This window comes from Tupaia chinensis, unplaced genomic scaffold (genome assembly GCF_000334495.1).
Source record: "Tupaia chinensis unplaced genomic scaffold, TupChi_1.0 Scaffold000093_1, whole genome shotgun sequence".
Classification (NCBI taxonomy): domain Eukaryota; kingdom Metazoa; phylum Chordata; class Mammalia; order Scandentia; family Tupaiidae; genus Tupaia; species Tupaia belangeri.
The window spans coordinates 4080539-4099132 of record NW_006159555.1 but is presented as its reverse complement, the minus strand read 5'-3'; the positions used below and the strand labels follow the sequence as shown (position 1 = coordinate 4099132).

The 18594-nt window shown below is 37.4% G+C and overlaps 1 protein-coding gene across 1 annotated transcript in view; it reads left to right on the top strand.

Moving 5' to 3' along the window:
* The window catches only part of PLAA (phospholipase A2 activating protein), a 35814-nt gene extending 17643 nt beyond the window's left edge, over positions 1–18171 (top strand). The window contains exons 7-14 of the mRNA XM_006143074.2: positions 454–623; positions 3034–3191; positions 3861–4080; positions 6136–6204; positions 10608–10676; positions 12424–12525; positions 16165–16329; positions 17441–18171. Of these exons, the coding sequence (XP_006143136.1) occupies positions 454–623; positions 3034–3191; positions 3861–4080; positions 6136–6204; positions 10608–10676; positions 12424–12525; positions 16165–16329; positions 17441–18006 (1519 nt within the window). The 3' untranslated portion in view covers positions 18007–18171. The remainder of the gene's footprint in view (positions 1–453; positions 624–3033; positions 3192–3860; positions 4081–6135; positions 6205–10607; positions 10677–12423; positions 12526–16164; positions 16330–17440) is intronic.
* Positions 18172–18594: the final 423 nt, after the last annotated feature.

Here is an 18594-nt window from a genome sequence, read left to right as displayed (position 1 = left end):
AAATAATTTAAAATAAATAAATATTAAAAAAAAAAAAAAAACAACTCAGGCTGGGTGTGTGTTCTTGCATGCCCAAAATCCTAAGAGAAGAATCGAGAAGGGATTGCAGTGTGGCCATCCCCCCTTGGGAGTGATTTCTTGCTTTCTATCTCTCCAGTGAGCACACGTGCCCTATATCAAAAATCTCTCTCTAAAAAAAAGATAGATAGATAGTCACAATGGTAAACATTTCATTGGAATTGAAAATTGCGTTTAAATATTTCTCTGTTCTTTGTCAGTAAATTCTTAAATAACTGAGGGTAGTATGCGTGATAGTCAATGTAGTGCTCAGCAGTAAAGACGCAGTATTTCTCACATTCACAAATATAGGTTATTGCATTGGATCATTCAGGTGTGAGAATGTTAAATACACTATAGCAATAACTTTTAAAATCATTTTGTTTTTCTTTATAGTGATGGTATTATTAGAGTGTTTACAGAATCAGAGGATCGAATAGCAAGTGCTGAGGAAATCAAGGCTTTTGAAAAAGAGCTGTCTCAGGCAACCATTGATTCTAAAACAGGGGACTTAGGGGACATTAAAGCTGAGCAACTTCCGGGAAGGGAACATCTAAATGAACCTGGTAAGTATTTCAGAGTATCTACAAGTTAAAAAAAAATGCCATCATATTAGAAATAGGGACTACTAAGAGTGATAAGAAAAAAGTATTGTTCTGCTAATGTTTCAATGTTATTTGCATTGACAGACACTGATTTGGGGGAATTTTTACTGTCACCCCTAACTGCTATGAGAAACCCTGTGTTCATGCCTGTGTCTTGCAGTTTAGACCTGTTTTCTCCTACTTTCTCAACATTTAGCTTATAAACAGGCTCTCAAAAGTCATTCATTTCATACTTTTGGTTGATGAAATTCATGAGAGAAATTATACAGATTGAACATACAAATAAATATCAACAAAGCAATGACTACTTAGTTTGGAACCATTTGACTTTGAAAGTAACTGCAGGGGTCATTAGGTGGCATGATGGTTAATGTACTAAACTCTCAAATGGCCTATCGCAGTTTGAGTCCCAGACCTGGTGGCTTGCTTTCTCATACTCTCCCTCTTTTTTTAAATTTAATTTATTTTATTTTTACAGTGGTGTGATGGTGGGGGTAGGGTGGTAGAGGAGGAATAGAAGAAGATAAAGCTGGAGAGGTTGGTGGGGGCAGTTTATACAGCCTCTCTTCACTTAAGGACTTGCTTGTTTAGTGACTACTAGGACTAGAACCAGTTCTCCAACATGGAGAATCCCCTTTCTCAGTCTATGTGAGTCTAGGGAATCTCCTTTCTCAGTCATTGTCTCATTCCCAGTCAGTATTCACTACATAAAACATTTGAAATCAGACAGGACTGCATTTTTTTTTTTTTAATAAATGTGTGCTTTATTGTGCACCCATAGTAGTAAAAATAAATAAAAGCGATTATGTCAGTTTCTTGGCACTTATCAGTGTATGGTTTTTTTTATGGATAGAATTGCATTATTCTAATATGGGGTCACATGGTATCTATACATACTCTATGGTGTATAGATACATACTCTATGGTGCTACAACATAGCGCAAGGCATAAGGCTTGGAAGTCCTACCTTATTGACCAGTGCTCTGAGAAACCTTGTCATAGGAATGAAAGTTGGTCATTAAGTGAGCAGTGCCTATATTTAGCCTTTTATAACTCTCTAAGGATTTAGACTTTTATCATGAGTGACATGAAAAACCATTAAAGGATTTAGAGCAGAATAATGTTTAGTTCTTAATAAACTTTTGACAGAATCCCGGTGGTTGTTAATACATACTGTGGAAGACCAAGAACAAGGGAAAGGGGTAATTCAATCAACTCAGCTAATAAATGATGGTAGCTTATACCAAGGGATAAATGAGGAGATGGTGAGAAGACAGAGTTTTCTGTTATTTGTTTAAAAGTAAACTAATAGAAGTTGCTCAAGAGTTGACTGTGGAATTTAGCGAAATGGGTTTCACACCATTCTGCGTTTTGGCCTGAGCCACTGGAAGAATGGAGAGCCAGTTACTGAAATGTGTTGGCAGGAGATACTCAGTAATACAACTTTTATTTTTGGTGGCCTAGTTACTTCCCAATAGAATTACATTTTGAAAATATTTTGTGGAACTAGCAGATGGCGTAATGGTTACGTTACTGGACTACCATGTAGTCGAACAAGGTTTGAGTCCCAGACCTGGTGTCTTAAAACACACTGGGCACGTGTGTGTGTGTGCCCAAAATCATGAGAGGAGAGTGGAGTAAAAGGGATTGCGGTATGGCCATCCCCCCTGAGGGGTGATTTCTTACTCCTGTCTCTCTGGCAAATGCACACACCCTCTAGCAAAAATACCTCTCCAGACAATAAAAAACAAACAGAAGATACTTTGTTTAGAGATCAGCAGATGTAGTTATGTTGCTATACTCCTACATTGTTTTTTTGAGAGGTTTTTTTCTCTAGGGCGCGTGTGCTCGCCAGAAAGGCGGAGAAAGAGAGACAGAGTGAGAAATCACCCCCCAGGGGGAATGGCCATGCCACAGTCCCTTTTCCATTCTCCTCTCGGATCTTGGGCATGCATGCACACGCGCCTGGCATGAGTTGGGAGTCTAGCAACATAGCCATTATGTCAACTGCTGGTCCTGCTGGACTCCTGCATAGTTGACCTTGGTTCAATTCTTGTATCTGGTGACTTAAAACTCACACTGGGTGCATGTGCATGCTTGCCCACGATCTGGAGAAGAGAATGGAGGAGAAGGGATTGCAGCATGGCCATCTCCTCTGAGAGGGTGATTTCTCACTGTCTCTCTAGCAAGCGCACACACACCCTATAGCAAAAATCTCTCAAAAAAATTTTTTTTTGTTTAGTAAAATTTCTTTTAAACCAAAATATATACTCTTATATGTTTAAATTTTAATGTTAATAATTTTCTATATAAGTGTTTCTTCATTTTATTCTGCCATTCTACCCTTGAGTTTTACATTTTTTATTTTAAGGTACTAGAGAAGGACAGACTCGTCTAATCAGAGATGGAGAGAAAGTTGAAGCCTATCAGTGGAGTGTTAGTGAAGGGAGGTGGATAAAGATTGGTGATGTTGTTGGCTCATCTGGTGCTAATCAACAAACATCTGGAAAAGTTTTATATGAAGGGAAAGTATGTTGACTTCTACTTTCTAATTACTGTTGTTCGAAATCATTTGGCTAATTTTTTCTTTCCCCCCTGCTGATAAAAATTTCCTCTGGTGTTTGACATTTTAAAATATAATAGGAAAATCAATTTTTCTGTTTTGAAATCGGGTTTTTAAAAAATACTTTTCCATGTAGAGAGTTCCATTTTGCTAGACAAATTAGCCATTTTCTGTCTTTTAGTAGTTTCCATACATAAGCTATTCTTAACCATTTTAGTTTTGGAGATTTTTGTGACACACTTTGTATAATGCCTGACTATATTTAACTTGACAAGACGTGAGGGGCCCTGCAGAGAAGTGCTTATAATGTCAACAGTTTTCGGTATGTAGGGCACAGTAATGGCTGATGCTTTTGGCTGTGGGATCAGCCAATTGGAAATTTTCCCTTGGCCCTAGGTTGAATATGTAATTCCCCCACCCACAAATGAAATACTCATCTTGCAGCACATGTAGATGGTTGCTATTCATCTTTATTTACCCAAGGAAAATTTTAGCATTGTACTTTGGAGAATGTTGAAAATTTAAGAATGTTGAAATAAAGAACACATAATGTCCATGTTATGTTTTATATGTCATTAATCTATGTGAACAGTCGAATGAGTAATAATGTTCTCCTTTTCATATTCATATTTTAGGAATATGATTATGTTTTCTCAATTGATGTCAATGAAGGTGGACCATCATACAAACTGCCATATAATGTCACTGATGATCCTTGGTTAACTGCATACAACTTCTTACAGAAGAATGATTTGAATCCCATGTTTCTGGATCAAGTGGCTAAATTTATTATTGATAATACAAAGGGTCCAATGTTGGGACTTGGAAACTCCAGTTTCTCAGATCCGTTTACAGGTAAGTTAGGGCTTGTACTAAGCCATGTCTACTTCTCTCAGTGCTGGTGGGTTTTTTTGTTTTGTTTTTTTCTCTTTTTGGTGTGTTTAAACATTCATAAAAACCAGGATCTATAGCAGGTAGAAACTCAAGTTTCTTTATATAGTTTGTCTTTTTAGAAGTAGAGACAGCAGGTAGTGCAGAGGTTGAGTGATATATCTCACATAGCTTGAGGGCATGTGTGCATTTGTGCCTAAAATCCAGAGAGAATGGATATGGGATTACAGTATGGCCATCTCCTTGGGTGGTGACTTCTTACTTTCCCTCTTGCTCTTTGTTTTTCCCTGAAAGTACATGTGCCCTGTAGCAAAAAATTGGGGGCCCATCTTGTAGCTCAGTTCTTAAGCGAGCCAGATCCCAGATACCAGATCATGCTTCAGATCATATCCCCATCATACTAAAAAACATGCCAGGTATTTGTGTGTGCAGGCCCTAAATCCTGACAGGAAAAGAAATGGAGGAAAAAGTTCACAGCTTGACCACACTCCACTGAGGGTGCCCTCTTTCTGTCTCTCCACAACATTTCTAAATATATTGGTGAAATTTAGTAAATAGAAATTGTTTTCACACAAGACTAAATAGGTTAGTTATATATCAAGTCTAGGACTGAGTTATGGGTAGTTTTGGTTTAAATGTGATTTGTACCTCATATTTTTATTAAGTTAATTTTTTGTAATATAGTATATATTATCTGAAGTGTTATAAATGGAGTTTGGTGCTCATGCTAATTCTTAAATTATAGTTCTAGTAGCATTAGCCTGAATTCTGGCTCCTAGGAAGTGGGTTACGGGCTGGAGTTCTGGATCCTGGAATTTGAAGTGCAGAAGAAAATAAAATGCTTCTTTTTTTAGGTACAGGGCTATCTCTAGAAGTTTGAAATAAGCACTTCACTGGTAATGTTTTCCTGTTGTCATTTCTGACCCATTTTTTCATGTGCTAGTGCTCTTCAGTTTTCTAAAACAACCTCACGTCTTACCTATAGACTGCCTTTTCCCCTCATGCATACTCCATGTTCTGAAATTATCTTGTCTTTCTAGTTCAAAATTCAGTTGCTCATTCATGTAATAAAGCAAATCTCATCTGTAAGTTGACTTAAACAGAATTATCATAGTAACTCATTACTGAATTATAAACAGTGTACCCCTCCAAAATACTTGCACTTAAAAAAGCCAGGTGCTTAGTACTTGATTATTTCTGTTAGAGGAATGTCAGACTAAAGTGCCAAAAAGAGAATGCATACTGCAGTACTGTGAAAACGGCTGTGGGTAAAGCACAGATATTAAAGCAACTGGGTCCATCTGGAAATCTAATAATTACTTGGTTTGTTTTGTTCCCCAAAAACTAACTTTATAAACATTTTTACATATCTTTTTGTAGGTCTGATTATTTCACTAAGGATGCTAACAAAACTTATATATGCACATACCACACATTATTATAAACATATAAATGAAAATCTATTTCCTTTGTAGCATTCATCCTCTTTGTAATTCTTTTCTGTGGTCGATTGTAAGCTTCAGTGGATATAAGCAATTTTGTTCCCTGTTGGATCCCCAGCACTGAGTGCACTGTTTGACACATGAATTAATGAACCCAAGGCTTCTCTAAAAGATTAACATTTAATGCCTGTGGATTTGATAGCAATAGCATTCAGGAATTCTAGTGAATTTGTATAGGAACAGGGACAGGGATTGATTGAATGTGCATATTATTTAGATCAGAGATCACCTTTAGTTTTCTTTTCTATTTTTGAACTCAGTTATTTTAATATTTAAGTTCTGGGACTAAGATATAATAAAGTGTTAAAATATTAAAAACAGAACTTGAAGAATCATTGAAATTTTAGTTTCTTCCCAGATTCATGACTTCTAACTGTAGTTTTTGTTATTCTATCATAGGACAGCCTTTCTTTGTAATTTTTTCCCAAACTTGGGTTCTCCTCATAAAAGCATTGTGCTCTTTATGAAATGCAATATTTTAGTGTACTTCAGCTTTTCCTTTGTTTTGCATGCACAGGTGGTGGTCGGTATGTTCCAGGCTCTTCAGGATCTTCCAACACACTGCCAGCAGCAGATCCTTTTACAGGTAGGATGCTGTTTTGATTAATACCTTTCCTCACTAAATATATATAGCATTTTGTACGGTAGGGCTCCACATGTTGGATCCAGTGGCTGGTAATTCTCTAATCTATCTTTCTAATTTTGATGGATCTCCTTTTCTTTATCTTATAATTTTTGCTTTTTGCTAGAACACTTTTATAGATTTTCTCATGGCTTTTAAATAGCATATTATTAGAATCTGTCATTTTCTTCAGTGATCCTTCCCAAGAGGAAAGCAGAGTAGTTAAGAACATAGGTGTTATAGTCAGATAGACCTTGTTTCAAAATCTGGCTCTACCACTTACTTGCTATGAGAAGTTGGCAAGTTACTTAACCTGTCTGAGCCTATTTTTTTTATCTGTGAAATTAGATAATAGGGGAACCCACCAGCCAAGACACAGCATGATTGCTATCACTGATGAAATGCTACCAGTCACGAGCAGAGAAGGAGCCATGTGAGTCCTTGATACTGGATGGAGCAGTGCAATCAAGAAGTTTGTCCAAGCATATTTTGACTTAGCATTGAAGGAGACATTTCACCCAGCCACCCAGGATTATTCTTCCCAATCTAAATTATTTATTGCCTTCTTGACGCCCTTGAAGTGTTGGTGCATCTCTTCAAAGTGAATTTATGTGTCAAGGTATGCATGCCTCAGCATCAGCACTAATGGAAAAAAAATTGCCAGAGTTGCAACTATTGCAGCTGAAGAAGTCTTTTTCAGAATGGTTTTGATATCTTTTATGATGCTGTCATTGGATCTTCAGCCAGAGTCCCTGGACAATATACCCAGTTTGGGAAGAGATTCATTTATAGTCTTTCTGGTGTGCACTGGCCTCACACTTAGTACTGTGAGCTATAAAAATGACAACTTACAATCCTCTCTCAGATACAGACTGGATCAACACACAACCTTAGGTCAGTGTCAAGAAGCTGTGAATTGCTCTCAGTGAGCTTCCTTTTCTCCTGTGACTAAATTGGTAGTCCATATGCAAATGGCTGCATCCCATGAGTTGATACCCAGTGTATTAAAGTAACCAACTATCAAACTAAATATGGAGGTGGTACAGTGGCCGTTAAGGAAGTCTTTGATGACATAATTGGATTTCAAATGATAGTAAAGAATTGAAGAGTAGATAAAAATGACAACTTACAATCCTCTCTCAGATACAGACTGGATCAACACACAACCTTAGGTCAGTGTCAAGAAGCTGTGAATTGCTCTCAGTGAGCTTCCTTTCTCCTGTGACTAAATTGGTAGTCCATATGCAAATGGCTGCATCCCATGAGTTGATACCCAGTGTATTAAAGTAACCAACTATCAAACTAAATATGGAGGTGGTACAGTGGCCGTTAAGGAAGTCTTTGATGACATAATTGGATTTCAAATGATAGTAAAGAATTGAAGAGTAGATAAAATGATGCTTTTTCTCTGTGGGCAGTTCAGGAACAGTGATGAGTTAAAACTCATACCAGCAGAGTTCCCAAATCTCATTGGCAGCGTTTTTTCTGGAACAGAAAGAACATATCAAGCTTCAACCAATACCAACAAAATCAAGAAAATTCTTGGGGCTTTTATAACCAGAGCATGTCTCACTGTTGTACAATATCAGTAACTCAGAAGATGCAATGATTGTGTCAATATGCAAAAGATAGTGTGCCAAATGTTCAAGAGAATTACAGTATCATTAGGAGAGCTGAGCTACACTTTATCAGAAATAGGTAACATCATCTATCAGATTGAGATACAAAACTAAATGGTCTTAGATATTAAAGTGTTTAGCAGAATGCCTGGGATATATTTAAGCCATCCATACATGTTACTTACCTATTGTTGATGATGTTTCCCTCACTCTTCCAATAGCACTGGGGTGAGAAGATATCCCCATCTGGCTCATGACTTAAGGTTAATCTTGGTTCTTTTTTTTTTTTTTAATTTATTTTTCCTTATTGATTTATGTGGTTCTCAGGACTTCTAATAGCCATTAGTAGCTTGTTTAAGTTACTTATCCCAATTTATGTCTCCCAAGATTGTGATTGAGTACATTAGTGAGGAGAGTAAATATACTCATGTCCTGATCCCTCACCTAAGGATTCTGATAAATGGCCTCAAGTGTCAATTGCTCTTAGGGTGTTTTTTGTTTTGTTTTGTTGGTTTTTTGTTTGTTTGTTTTGTGCTAGTGGGTATGTGTACTCTTAGAGATAACTCTAAGAAGAGTGTCATAGGAAGAAAGAAAAAAAGTACCCCCAGTGCACTGTAGTCATGCCACAATCTTTTTTTTCCATTTCTCCATCCTGTTGTGATTCTAGGATGCACACACACACACACACACACACACACACACACACACACACACCTGGTGTGTTTCTCAATCTTCTGGGCCAGGATTTGAATAGTGGTCAGTCATGTGGATCGAGCTTCCTGTGCACAGTGATCAACCAGTACACTATGTGGCCAGCCCTAGTCTTGGGTATTATTTTTAAGTTGTTCTCTATGTGTTTCTTTCGTCTTAAAGAGTTTTTTTGTTTGTTTGTTTGTTTGTTTGTTTGTTTTGCTATAGGGCGCATACGCTCACCAGAAAGACAGAGAGACAGAAAGCGAGAAATCACTCCCCATGGGGGATGGCCACGCCTCAATCCCTTCTCCTCCATTCTCCTCTCAGGATTTTGGGCATGCACGCACACGCACCCGGTGTGAGTTTAAGCCACCGGGTCTGGGACTTAAACTGTGGTCGACTACATGGGAGTCCAGCGATGTAGCCATTATGCTAACTGCTGGTCCCGAGTTGGTCTCTGTGTGTTTCTGTAGTAGAGCTAATTTGGAGAACTCTTAGGTAATGGATAGACTCTGGAATCCGCATATTGAACAGGTGACTCATCGAAGTGTCAGACCACCACATTTTAAAAAGTGTAGAACTACACTCTTCCTCTTCATAGCTTAATGCTTGGGGCAAGTTACTCAGCCCTATTCTTCTATAATAAAATATTATAAGAGTATCTAACTGATATTTTAATGAATATGTACATATATAATGCTTGGCATGCTGGCTGGCATCTGGTTACAGCTTAACAAACTCACTTATTCTGTGTTCTTTATTATTTTAAATTATCTTATTTGCATCTTTTTGTTTGCCTCTTTTGTCTGTGTTGCTTTGAATATACCAGCTCATAGATGATAAGACTAGAACCATAGGTCATCTCTCCACAAATGTTTTTCCGCACTAAGTACATAGCGTTTTGTACTATATGGCTTTACATGTTAGATCCATTGCTTTCAACATCTCCAAATTCTACTCCTTCTTTCTCTATGCTTACTTCTATGATTCACCCAAGAGTGCATGTGCTTGCCTCAGACAGACTAACAGGAAGAGAGGAAAAAGGACAGAGCACCTGCCCAGTGGGGAGCGGTCATGCTACAATCTCTTTCTCTGTCTGATCAGCTTTTGGGGCACACATATACATGTGCCCAGCGCATTCTTTAAACTGCCAGGGTCAGGATTCAAAATGTGTGTTTGGCCATATGGGATCCAACTCCTTTAACCACTAAGCCATGAAGTGGTCCATCTACACTTTTTGTTTCTTTCTGTTTTCCAGAATAAACACAAGTGTGATTTAGCTGGAGTAACAGCATCCTTAAACTCTTACCTAAGTCTTTCCTGATTGTCTTATGTGCTATCTAGTTCTGTCCCTTTTTTTAAAAGAATTATTTGTCAAAATTTATTTATTTATTTTAAAAGATATGTATTTAATAATTCTTATTTTAGTTTGCTATAATGCACATGGACTCACCAGAGCCAGAGAGAGAGAGAAGGAAAGCAGAAAGCAAGCTATCAGGTTAAGGACCCCAAACCCTGGTCAACCATGTGGGAGTCCATTGCCTTGACCACTATGCCACCTGCTGGCCCCACATTTTATTTATTTATATTTTCATTTTGCTATCAGGCTCCTACATTCACCTGAGGGGGGCACACTGAGAAAGCAAGCTGGCAGGTTCTGGACTCAAACTGCGGTTGGCCACATGGGAGTCTAGCACCTCAATTTCTGGCAATTCTCCCCTTCACTTTAATTGGAAAGTGTTTATATTGGATTCTGGAAACTTTTCTTTGTCTCCAGTCCACTTAGGTAATTCATTAAACATCTGCAATTATAATGTGTAATGCATTAGTGTTTATTTTGTGGCTTTAGCTAATATTTGTGGGTACTTATTACATGCCAGGCACTGTTCTAAGCATTTTTCTGCGTTATTTTACAGCATAGTTATTACAAATATAAAGCTGCCATTCAGAGGTGTGACTAATGATGACAATAAGTCATTCTGTGTAAAGAAGGAATAGTCTGGAGTTTATAATTTGCATTCACTTTGCTTACTTAGGAGTATAATTGCATTGTAGGTGCTGGTCGTTATGTGCCTGGTTCTACAAGTACGGGAACTACCATGGCTGGAGTCGATCCATTTACAGGTACATAATTTTTCTTTCTTTTTTTTCTTTCTTTCTTTCTGTTTTGTAGATTGTTAAAAGTTGCTGAAACTTTAGTGAAACGAGTAAGAGGTTTTGTTTTTTTTTTAATCATCTTTTTTGTTTGTGAACATTCTACATAGTAAATCAAGACCAAACTTACTGGTGTCACTGTTAGTGTTTTCTCAGAATTGTCTCATTACCATTCATTTCAATCATGTGGGGAGCTTTAAAAGTACTTCAGCCTTATGTCCCCAAGATATGCAGTTTACTCGGTCTAATATTGCTCTCTGTTGGACGGGACGTTGGCAAACATACTTTTGTCATCTTCTAGTGTGATTTGTAATTTGCAGTCCAGATTGGAAAATACTGTTTTTCTGTAATAAAGCTGGTTCCCTTACTACCTTTTGAAAACCTATGTTTGTTCTGATCACTTTTCCTTTGTTCTAAGTGTGTTGAGTTGTTACCCACTGAGTTTTACATTGTTCTCTTTTAAGAAGACTCTGGAAGAGAATTGACTTGGATGATTTAAGCTTGAAATAGCCCTCAGAAACTAATTTTTTTATTATTACCTACCTAATAGATAATTTTATTTTCTATTGATAACTTAGAGTGTGACATACCTTGTTCATTAAATATATACAGATCTGTTTTTCTCTGCATTGGCTACCAGGGCTACATTTGTAGTTGATCTCTTTCAATTTTAACAGCTCTCTTAGCATGTAGTTCTCACTACTTAATGAAGAATTAAGATGTAAAAATAAATGAAAGACAGGATCCTGATCCTTGCTTTTAGGAGTTTACAATTTCCAAGGGTTTATAAAGATGATACAGGAAGTGATTAGAGAGAGCCAGCCCCATAGCACAGTGGGAGCCAGATCCCACATGGCTGATGGTTCAAATCTTGGTCCCAGCGACTTGAGAAACACAATTCAGTGTGTATGCATACATTTCTCAAATCCTGACAGGAAGGAAAAATGGAGGACAAAGGATTATACTGATCCATTGAAGAGGTGCTTTCTTTTTCACTCACATCCCTAACTCTGGTGAGCAATACATCCTCTGGCAATAATGAAGAAGGAAGGAAGAAGAAGAGAAGGAAAGCAAACAAGCAAGCAAGCAAAGATTAGAGAAAATGCTGCATCATTTGGAATAAGAGATAAAAGACATGAGAAATCAATTTTCTTTATAGATGATGGGACTAGAAAGTTTCATAACTGTTTTGTAATTCTTTCATCTTTTTGAAAATTTATAGCTTTGCAGCCAACAGGAGATGTTGAGGTGAAGGTGCTGGACCTCATATGGCCAGTTTCATGGTTCAAGTCTCAAACCCAGAGGCTTGAGAATCACACTGGTTGCATGTACATGTGTGCCCAAAATCCTTAGAATAGACTGAAGGAGAAGGGATTGCAATGTGGCCTTTGCCCATGAGCAGTGATTTCTTACTTTCTCTCTCTAGCAAGTGCACATGCCCTATAGAAAAAAAGAATTACAGTTTATATTACATCTTAAACAGATAAGTAGGAAATATGAAATGGAAGGACCTTGTTCTACATTTAAGCTTTTGTTTCCAAAACCAAAAATTATTAACTCAATAAACAGAATATAAAATCTTATGAATTATTTATTTTTTAAAGTTGCTTTTTTTTCATTGCATGCTCTGTGTAATTACATGTCTCAGTAATTACAAAAACAAGGTCTTTTTTGATCACTCCTTATGTTTTTTTATCATCTTCTATTCTATAAATAGGAAATAGTGCCTACCGATCAGCTCCATCTAAAACAGTGAATATTTATTTTCCTAAAAAAGAAGCTGTCACTTTTGACCAAGCAAACCCTACACAAATTTTAGGTAAGTCTATTCTAACTACTTTTCTCACTCATAGATTTGAGATGCTCTTAAGGCTTTTTCTTCTCCTAACGTGTCAGGAATTGGGTACTTAAATGAATACAGACTCTTGTTGTGGAACCATACAAATAATCTGGTAATAACCCTTAGTTTGTAAGAAGCCCATACAAAGTAAGTGCTTTTTGAGGCTTTAATGAGAAAAAAACTGAAAGGGAAAACATTGTAAGTCTCATCCTCAACCCTTAATGTAGTCAGCAAAAAAAATAAATAAATAAATAATAATAATAAAAATTAATAAGTAATAGACTAGCAGATGACGTGGAGGTTAAAGCCAGCTACATAGCTGAAGTCTCAGACCCAGTGGCTTGAAAAACCATCTGGGATGCATGTGCATATGTGCCTAAAATCCTGAGAGGAGAATGGAGAAAAAGAAATTGCAGTGTGTTCACCACTCCCCCTCCCATGCACTGAGGGGTGATTTCTCACTTTTGCTCTCTTTCTCTGTCTGGACAGCACACATGCCCTATAGCAAAATTAAAAGAAACAAAATTGAATAAGTAAACATTAGAAAAATAAAGATCTTATCTTTTAAAAATTAGTGACCCTGGGACAGCTGGCGGTTAAGGTGGCTCGATCCCACATGGCTGAATGTGCACTTCAAGTCCTAGATCTGGTGGCTTGAAAACACATCCTATGCATGCATACCCAAAAGCCCAAAAGGAGAAAAGGAGAAGGGATTGAAGCATGACTGTCCCCCACAGGAGGGGTGCTTTCTCACTTTCCCTCTCTCTCTCTGGTGAGTGCCTGTGCCGTCTTGCAAATTGAAAAAATAATCAATAAAAATTAAAAAAAAATATTAGTACTCCTTATAAATGACAAAAGGCTATTTTACATGGCCTGTTAAAAAAAAAAACTAAACTACCCAGGCTGGCCCTGCAGCCTAGTGGTTAAAGTAAGCTGGATCCCACACAGCCAACTGCAGTTTGAATCCTGGCCCCAGTGGCTTGGAAAAACACATCAAGTACATGCGTGTGCATGCCAGATTATCAACAGGATCAAGAAACAGGAGAAAGTTTTGCAGTGAGACCACGTGCCATTGAAGACTGCTCTCTCTTCTCCAGTGAGCACATATGCCCTCGGGCAAAGAAAAAAAAAACCTATAGACTTTGATTGTTTTTTTCTGTTAAAATTTTTTCAAATAAAAATGACAAGTTTTGGGTTTTTTGTTGTTGTTTTAATACTTATTTAATTCAATTTGTTATTATTATTTTTAACTTGATCAGAGAAAGAGAGGGAAAGGGAAAGCAAGAGAGCAAGCCACCACTCCAGAACTCAAACTGCAGTGAGGACGTGGGAATCCAGCGTCTCTAACCACCACATCACCTGCTAACCTCTTAAGTTGTTTTTTTAAGAACCACTTGCTGGGAACCAGCAGTTAGCGTAATGGCTATGTCGCTGGACTCCCACGTAGTCGACTGCGGTTCGCTTCCTGGATCCGGTGGCTTAAAACTCACGCTGGGCGCGTGTGCATGCGTGCCCAAGATCCTGAGAGGAGAATGGAGGAGAAGGGATTGGGGCGTGACCATCCCCCCTGGGGGGTGATTTCTCACTTTCTGTCTCTATGTCGCTCTCTGTCTGTCTGGCGAGCGCACGTGCCCTGTAGCAAAAAAAAAAAAAAAGAAAGAAAGAAAGAAAGAAACTCCCCTTTTCTCCAGCCTCTGCCTCTCATTTCATTGACCACGAGAATAAACAGGTAGACTTAGCTGGCCAGTAACATTCTAGCACCAATTTAAAAAAAAAAAAAAAAGAACCACTTGCTCTATTTGCCACAAAGATAATGGTGAGACTTGGATATAACATAACATGCAGACCTGCATAAAATGTTTAGTTTTTTAGTAAGTATTATCCTTCATATTATTCATAGGTATTTTCTAATTTTTTAAATTTTGAACAATGAATTAGATAGAATAGGTATACTTTTTACATTTTAAAACTTGTACAGGGGCTGGCAGGTGGTTAAGGGCACTGGACTTCTACCTGGCCAACTGAGGTTCAAGTCCCAGACCTGGATGCTTGTTCTCTCTCTCGCTGGTCAAATTAAAGTAAATAAAGTTAAATAACAGAATAATTCTTTAAAAAAAAAAAAAAAAAACTTATACAGGGCTATCCTGTGGCCTGGTGGTTAAGTCAGTTGCATCCCACATGGCTGTCTACACCATTTAAATTCTGGAATTGTCAACATGAAAAACACATTGAACACATGTGGGCTCATGTCCAAAATTGCCAAAGTTCACAAAAATGGAGGGCTTATGGCGTGACCATTCCTCCCTCTCCCTTTATTTCTGCTTTCTGTCTCTTTGTGATAATCACATGTGACCTCTGGCCATTTTGTTAAAACTCTTGTACAAGTCTAAGATGTTTCTTGCCGTTTGCTTTCCTTAAATAAACTTTGTTTTCATGTTTGTTACTATTAGCATTTTTAATGCCAGAAAATAGTGAAACAAGTCCAAGTTTCCATTTATGATTGATAAAAATATATACATTTGCACAATTTAACTTCTTAAACCTTTGTGGGAGGAATTAGGACTTTTTTATTGTTAAAGATATTTGAAGAGGGACCAGCAGTTAGCGTAGTGGCTGTGTCGCTGAACTCCCGTGTAGTTGACCATGGTTCCCGGACCAGGTGGCTTAAACTCATGCCGGGCGCGTGTGCGTGCGTGCCCAAGATCCCGAGAGGAGAATGGAGGAGAAGGGATTGTGGCATGGCCATCCTCCCTGGAGAATTTCTTGCTTTCTATCCTCTTTCTGGCGAGCACACGCACCGTATAGAAAAAAACCTCCCCCCCCCCAAAAAAAAAAAAAAGATATTTGAAGAAACTGCTAAATGATTCAAATTAGTGTTAATGATAGCAAGTGTACCAGTATTAAAGATTCATGTGAGAGATTGGACGGAAATAATGTGATGGCACATGGATCAAAGTTAATAAATTAAATATCAACAGACATTTAACTGTTCTCCTATTACATTGACAACCACAGAAATGACATAAGTTGACTAAAAAGTTGCTACACATTTTCTCTTTGGGAAAATAGGAGGTTGATGTAACCTTGGGTATATGTGACATCTAATACTGCTCTGAAAACCATTTAAAATTGTTAGCAATGTAATAAACTTTAACTTTACTCAAAATAGAACACTTCAGAAGGTCTTAGAATAGAACAGAAAGGGCCACCAGGTGGTGTGGTGGTTAAAGGTGCTGGATTCCCACATGACTGACCGTGATTCGAGTTCTGGATCTGGCGGCTTGCTTTCGCGCGCAGACGCACACTTGCTCTCTCTCTCTCTCTCTCTGTCCCTCTCTGGTCAAATTGAAATAAACAAATGAATAAATAAATAAATAAAATAATTCTTTTTTAAAAAATAGACAAAATAAAAATTATGACAGTAACCTTTCTTTTGCCATACTATGCTCAGGTTAAAAATAGTCACAAACGTTACCCCTTCATTTTGCGGTCTTTGATAATTGCCAATTCTTAACCCTCCATGTTGTACAGTGTAGTACTCATTGAAAGTTTTGTCATCTATGTATTATTTGGCTAATTACAGTTAGAGAATTTTGAAGGTTTGATTTCGGGTTCTAGGTAAATTGAAGGAACTTAATGGAACTGCACCTGAAGAGAAGAAGTTAACTGAGGATGACTTGATACATCTTGAAAAAATACTGTCTCTAATATGTAATAGTTCTTCAGAAAAACCCACAGCCCAGCAACTTCAGATTTTATGGAAAGCTATTAATTGGCCTGAAGGTAAATAAATACTCTTCCAACTTTTACCTAAAAGAAAGTGCATGTTTTCTATCAGTAGTACTGAGGTTTCTAGATGAAATAAAAGTTAACCTGAGAAGTTCCAATTCAGGTTGTGAAAAGCATCACAAAAAAATGATTTAGTACACCTCTGTAATTCATAGTCTTTAGTCATGTACGTTATGAACATCTGATGGTCATGTAATGGTTCCCTTACAGGCACCAGTTTGTATTTTGTCGCAGAGCATTTATGGATCCTCTGCAAGCCATCAAGAAAACTCTTGGTGACCTGTTAACCTAGGCTACAACCACTCATTACAAGTTTCCCTCAGTTATGTCACTTAGGTCTTTCTTAATTCCAAAAGTGTCTGCTTCTTTATTATTTTTTCATACCATGGGTTTATTGGAGGGAAAAGATCATTTCTATCTAAAAATGTCTCTAATTGTGGATTTAGCTGAGCTCTTAATGTGTTCCTCTATCTTTGTATTTCCTGCTAATGGCATAATTATTGGTAGATTCTGGTTCAATCACTTTTTTTTTTAGGTGAAGATCCTTCATAATGATGCTGCATACCAGCTTCATATTGTGGAGTACATAATATCGGGTCACCTCACTTTGAGTGATATTTAGAATGTATAGTGCATTTATTCAGATAGTGTCTACCCAGACCCTGAGTTGTAAAGCTCCAGTGAACCTATAAGCTTTCTTTCAACATTTTATAACTGAATTTCTTCTCCAAAGAACTTTTTCTATCCTATTCAGCCTTAAGGTCTTGTTGTAGGATTTTTAAAAGTAAGGACTCCACTCCATTTATTCAGTTCCTCATTGAACAGTAAATATGTTTCAGGGTATTTAATAATCTGACACACTTACCTTATTTTTTGAAAGTGTGTATGATTTTATACCAATAAATCCAGTCCATATATAGAAAATCAGTTAACACAACTTTTGGGAATATGAACCTTTTGTAAATCAGGCACATGATTTTTTTATTTTTTACTTTTAATGTTTGTGTGTTCATTTTATAACGGGAAAATTAAATTCCTAAAAATTGAGTAACAGCAATAAGTTTCTGGGTTTTCATAAACATTAATGAACTCTTCTTTTTCATAGATATTGTCTTTCCTGCACTTGACATTCTCCGGTTGTCAATTAAACATCCCAGTGTGAATGAGAACTTCTGCAATGAAAAGGAAGGGGCTCAGTTCAGCAGTCATCTTATCAACCTTCTGAATCCTAAAGGAAAACCGGCAAACCAGCTGCTTGCTCTCAGGACTTTTTGCAATTGTTTTGTTGGCCAGGCAGGACAAAAACTCATGATGTCCCAGAGGGAATCACTAATGTCCCATGCAATAGAACTGAAATCAGGGGGCAATAAGAACGTTCACATTGCTCTGGCTACATTGACCCTGAATTATTCTGTTTGTTTTCATAAAGACCATAATATTGAAGGGAAAGCTCAATGTTTGTCAGTAATTAGCACAATCTTGGAAGTTGTACAAGACCTAGAAGCCACTTTTAGAGTTCTTGTGGCTCTTGGGACACTCATCAGTGACGATTCAAATGCTATACAATTAGCCAAGTCTCTAGGTGTTGATTCTCAAATAAAAAAGTATGCCTCAGTATCAGAACCAGCTAAAGTAAGTGAATGCTGTAGACTTATCCTAAATTTGCTGTAGCAATGGAGAAAGGAAGTGGGGATTTTAAATTAGTGTTTTTTCCTCTCACATTTTACATGACTGATTACAGATGATAAAGAATACTGTGTATTAAGTAAAATTTCAGATCTTGTAAAGTGACAAAGAGGGGAAACAAAGGAGAAATAAAATTTTTGCACTGATGAACTGTGAGATTTTCCTGTGTAATGTGGGTAGGTTTTCACAAGTATAAGAAAGAGCCCTAATCAACAGCACTATCACTGTGGCATCTCTCCCTTACCTTAGCCACTTGGGAAGAGACAAGAGCTTTTGCGTATGAGAGGGCTTCAAAAGTTCATAGGAAAATGAGATTAAAGTGTGAATTTATTTTGACGTAAAAAAATTTGTACTCCATGCATAGGTTTTTCGTAATACACATTTTCTACAAACTTTTAGAAGATCCCCCATCTATAACCTGCTTTTACTACATATATACACCAAACTGAATCATTGATGGTTACCTTTTTTTTTATATTTTTTGTTGTTTGTTTTTCCTTTTTCTTTGCCAGAGGATATGTGCACTCGCCAGAGAGAAAGCACCCCGAAGATGGCTGCTATACCACAGTCCTT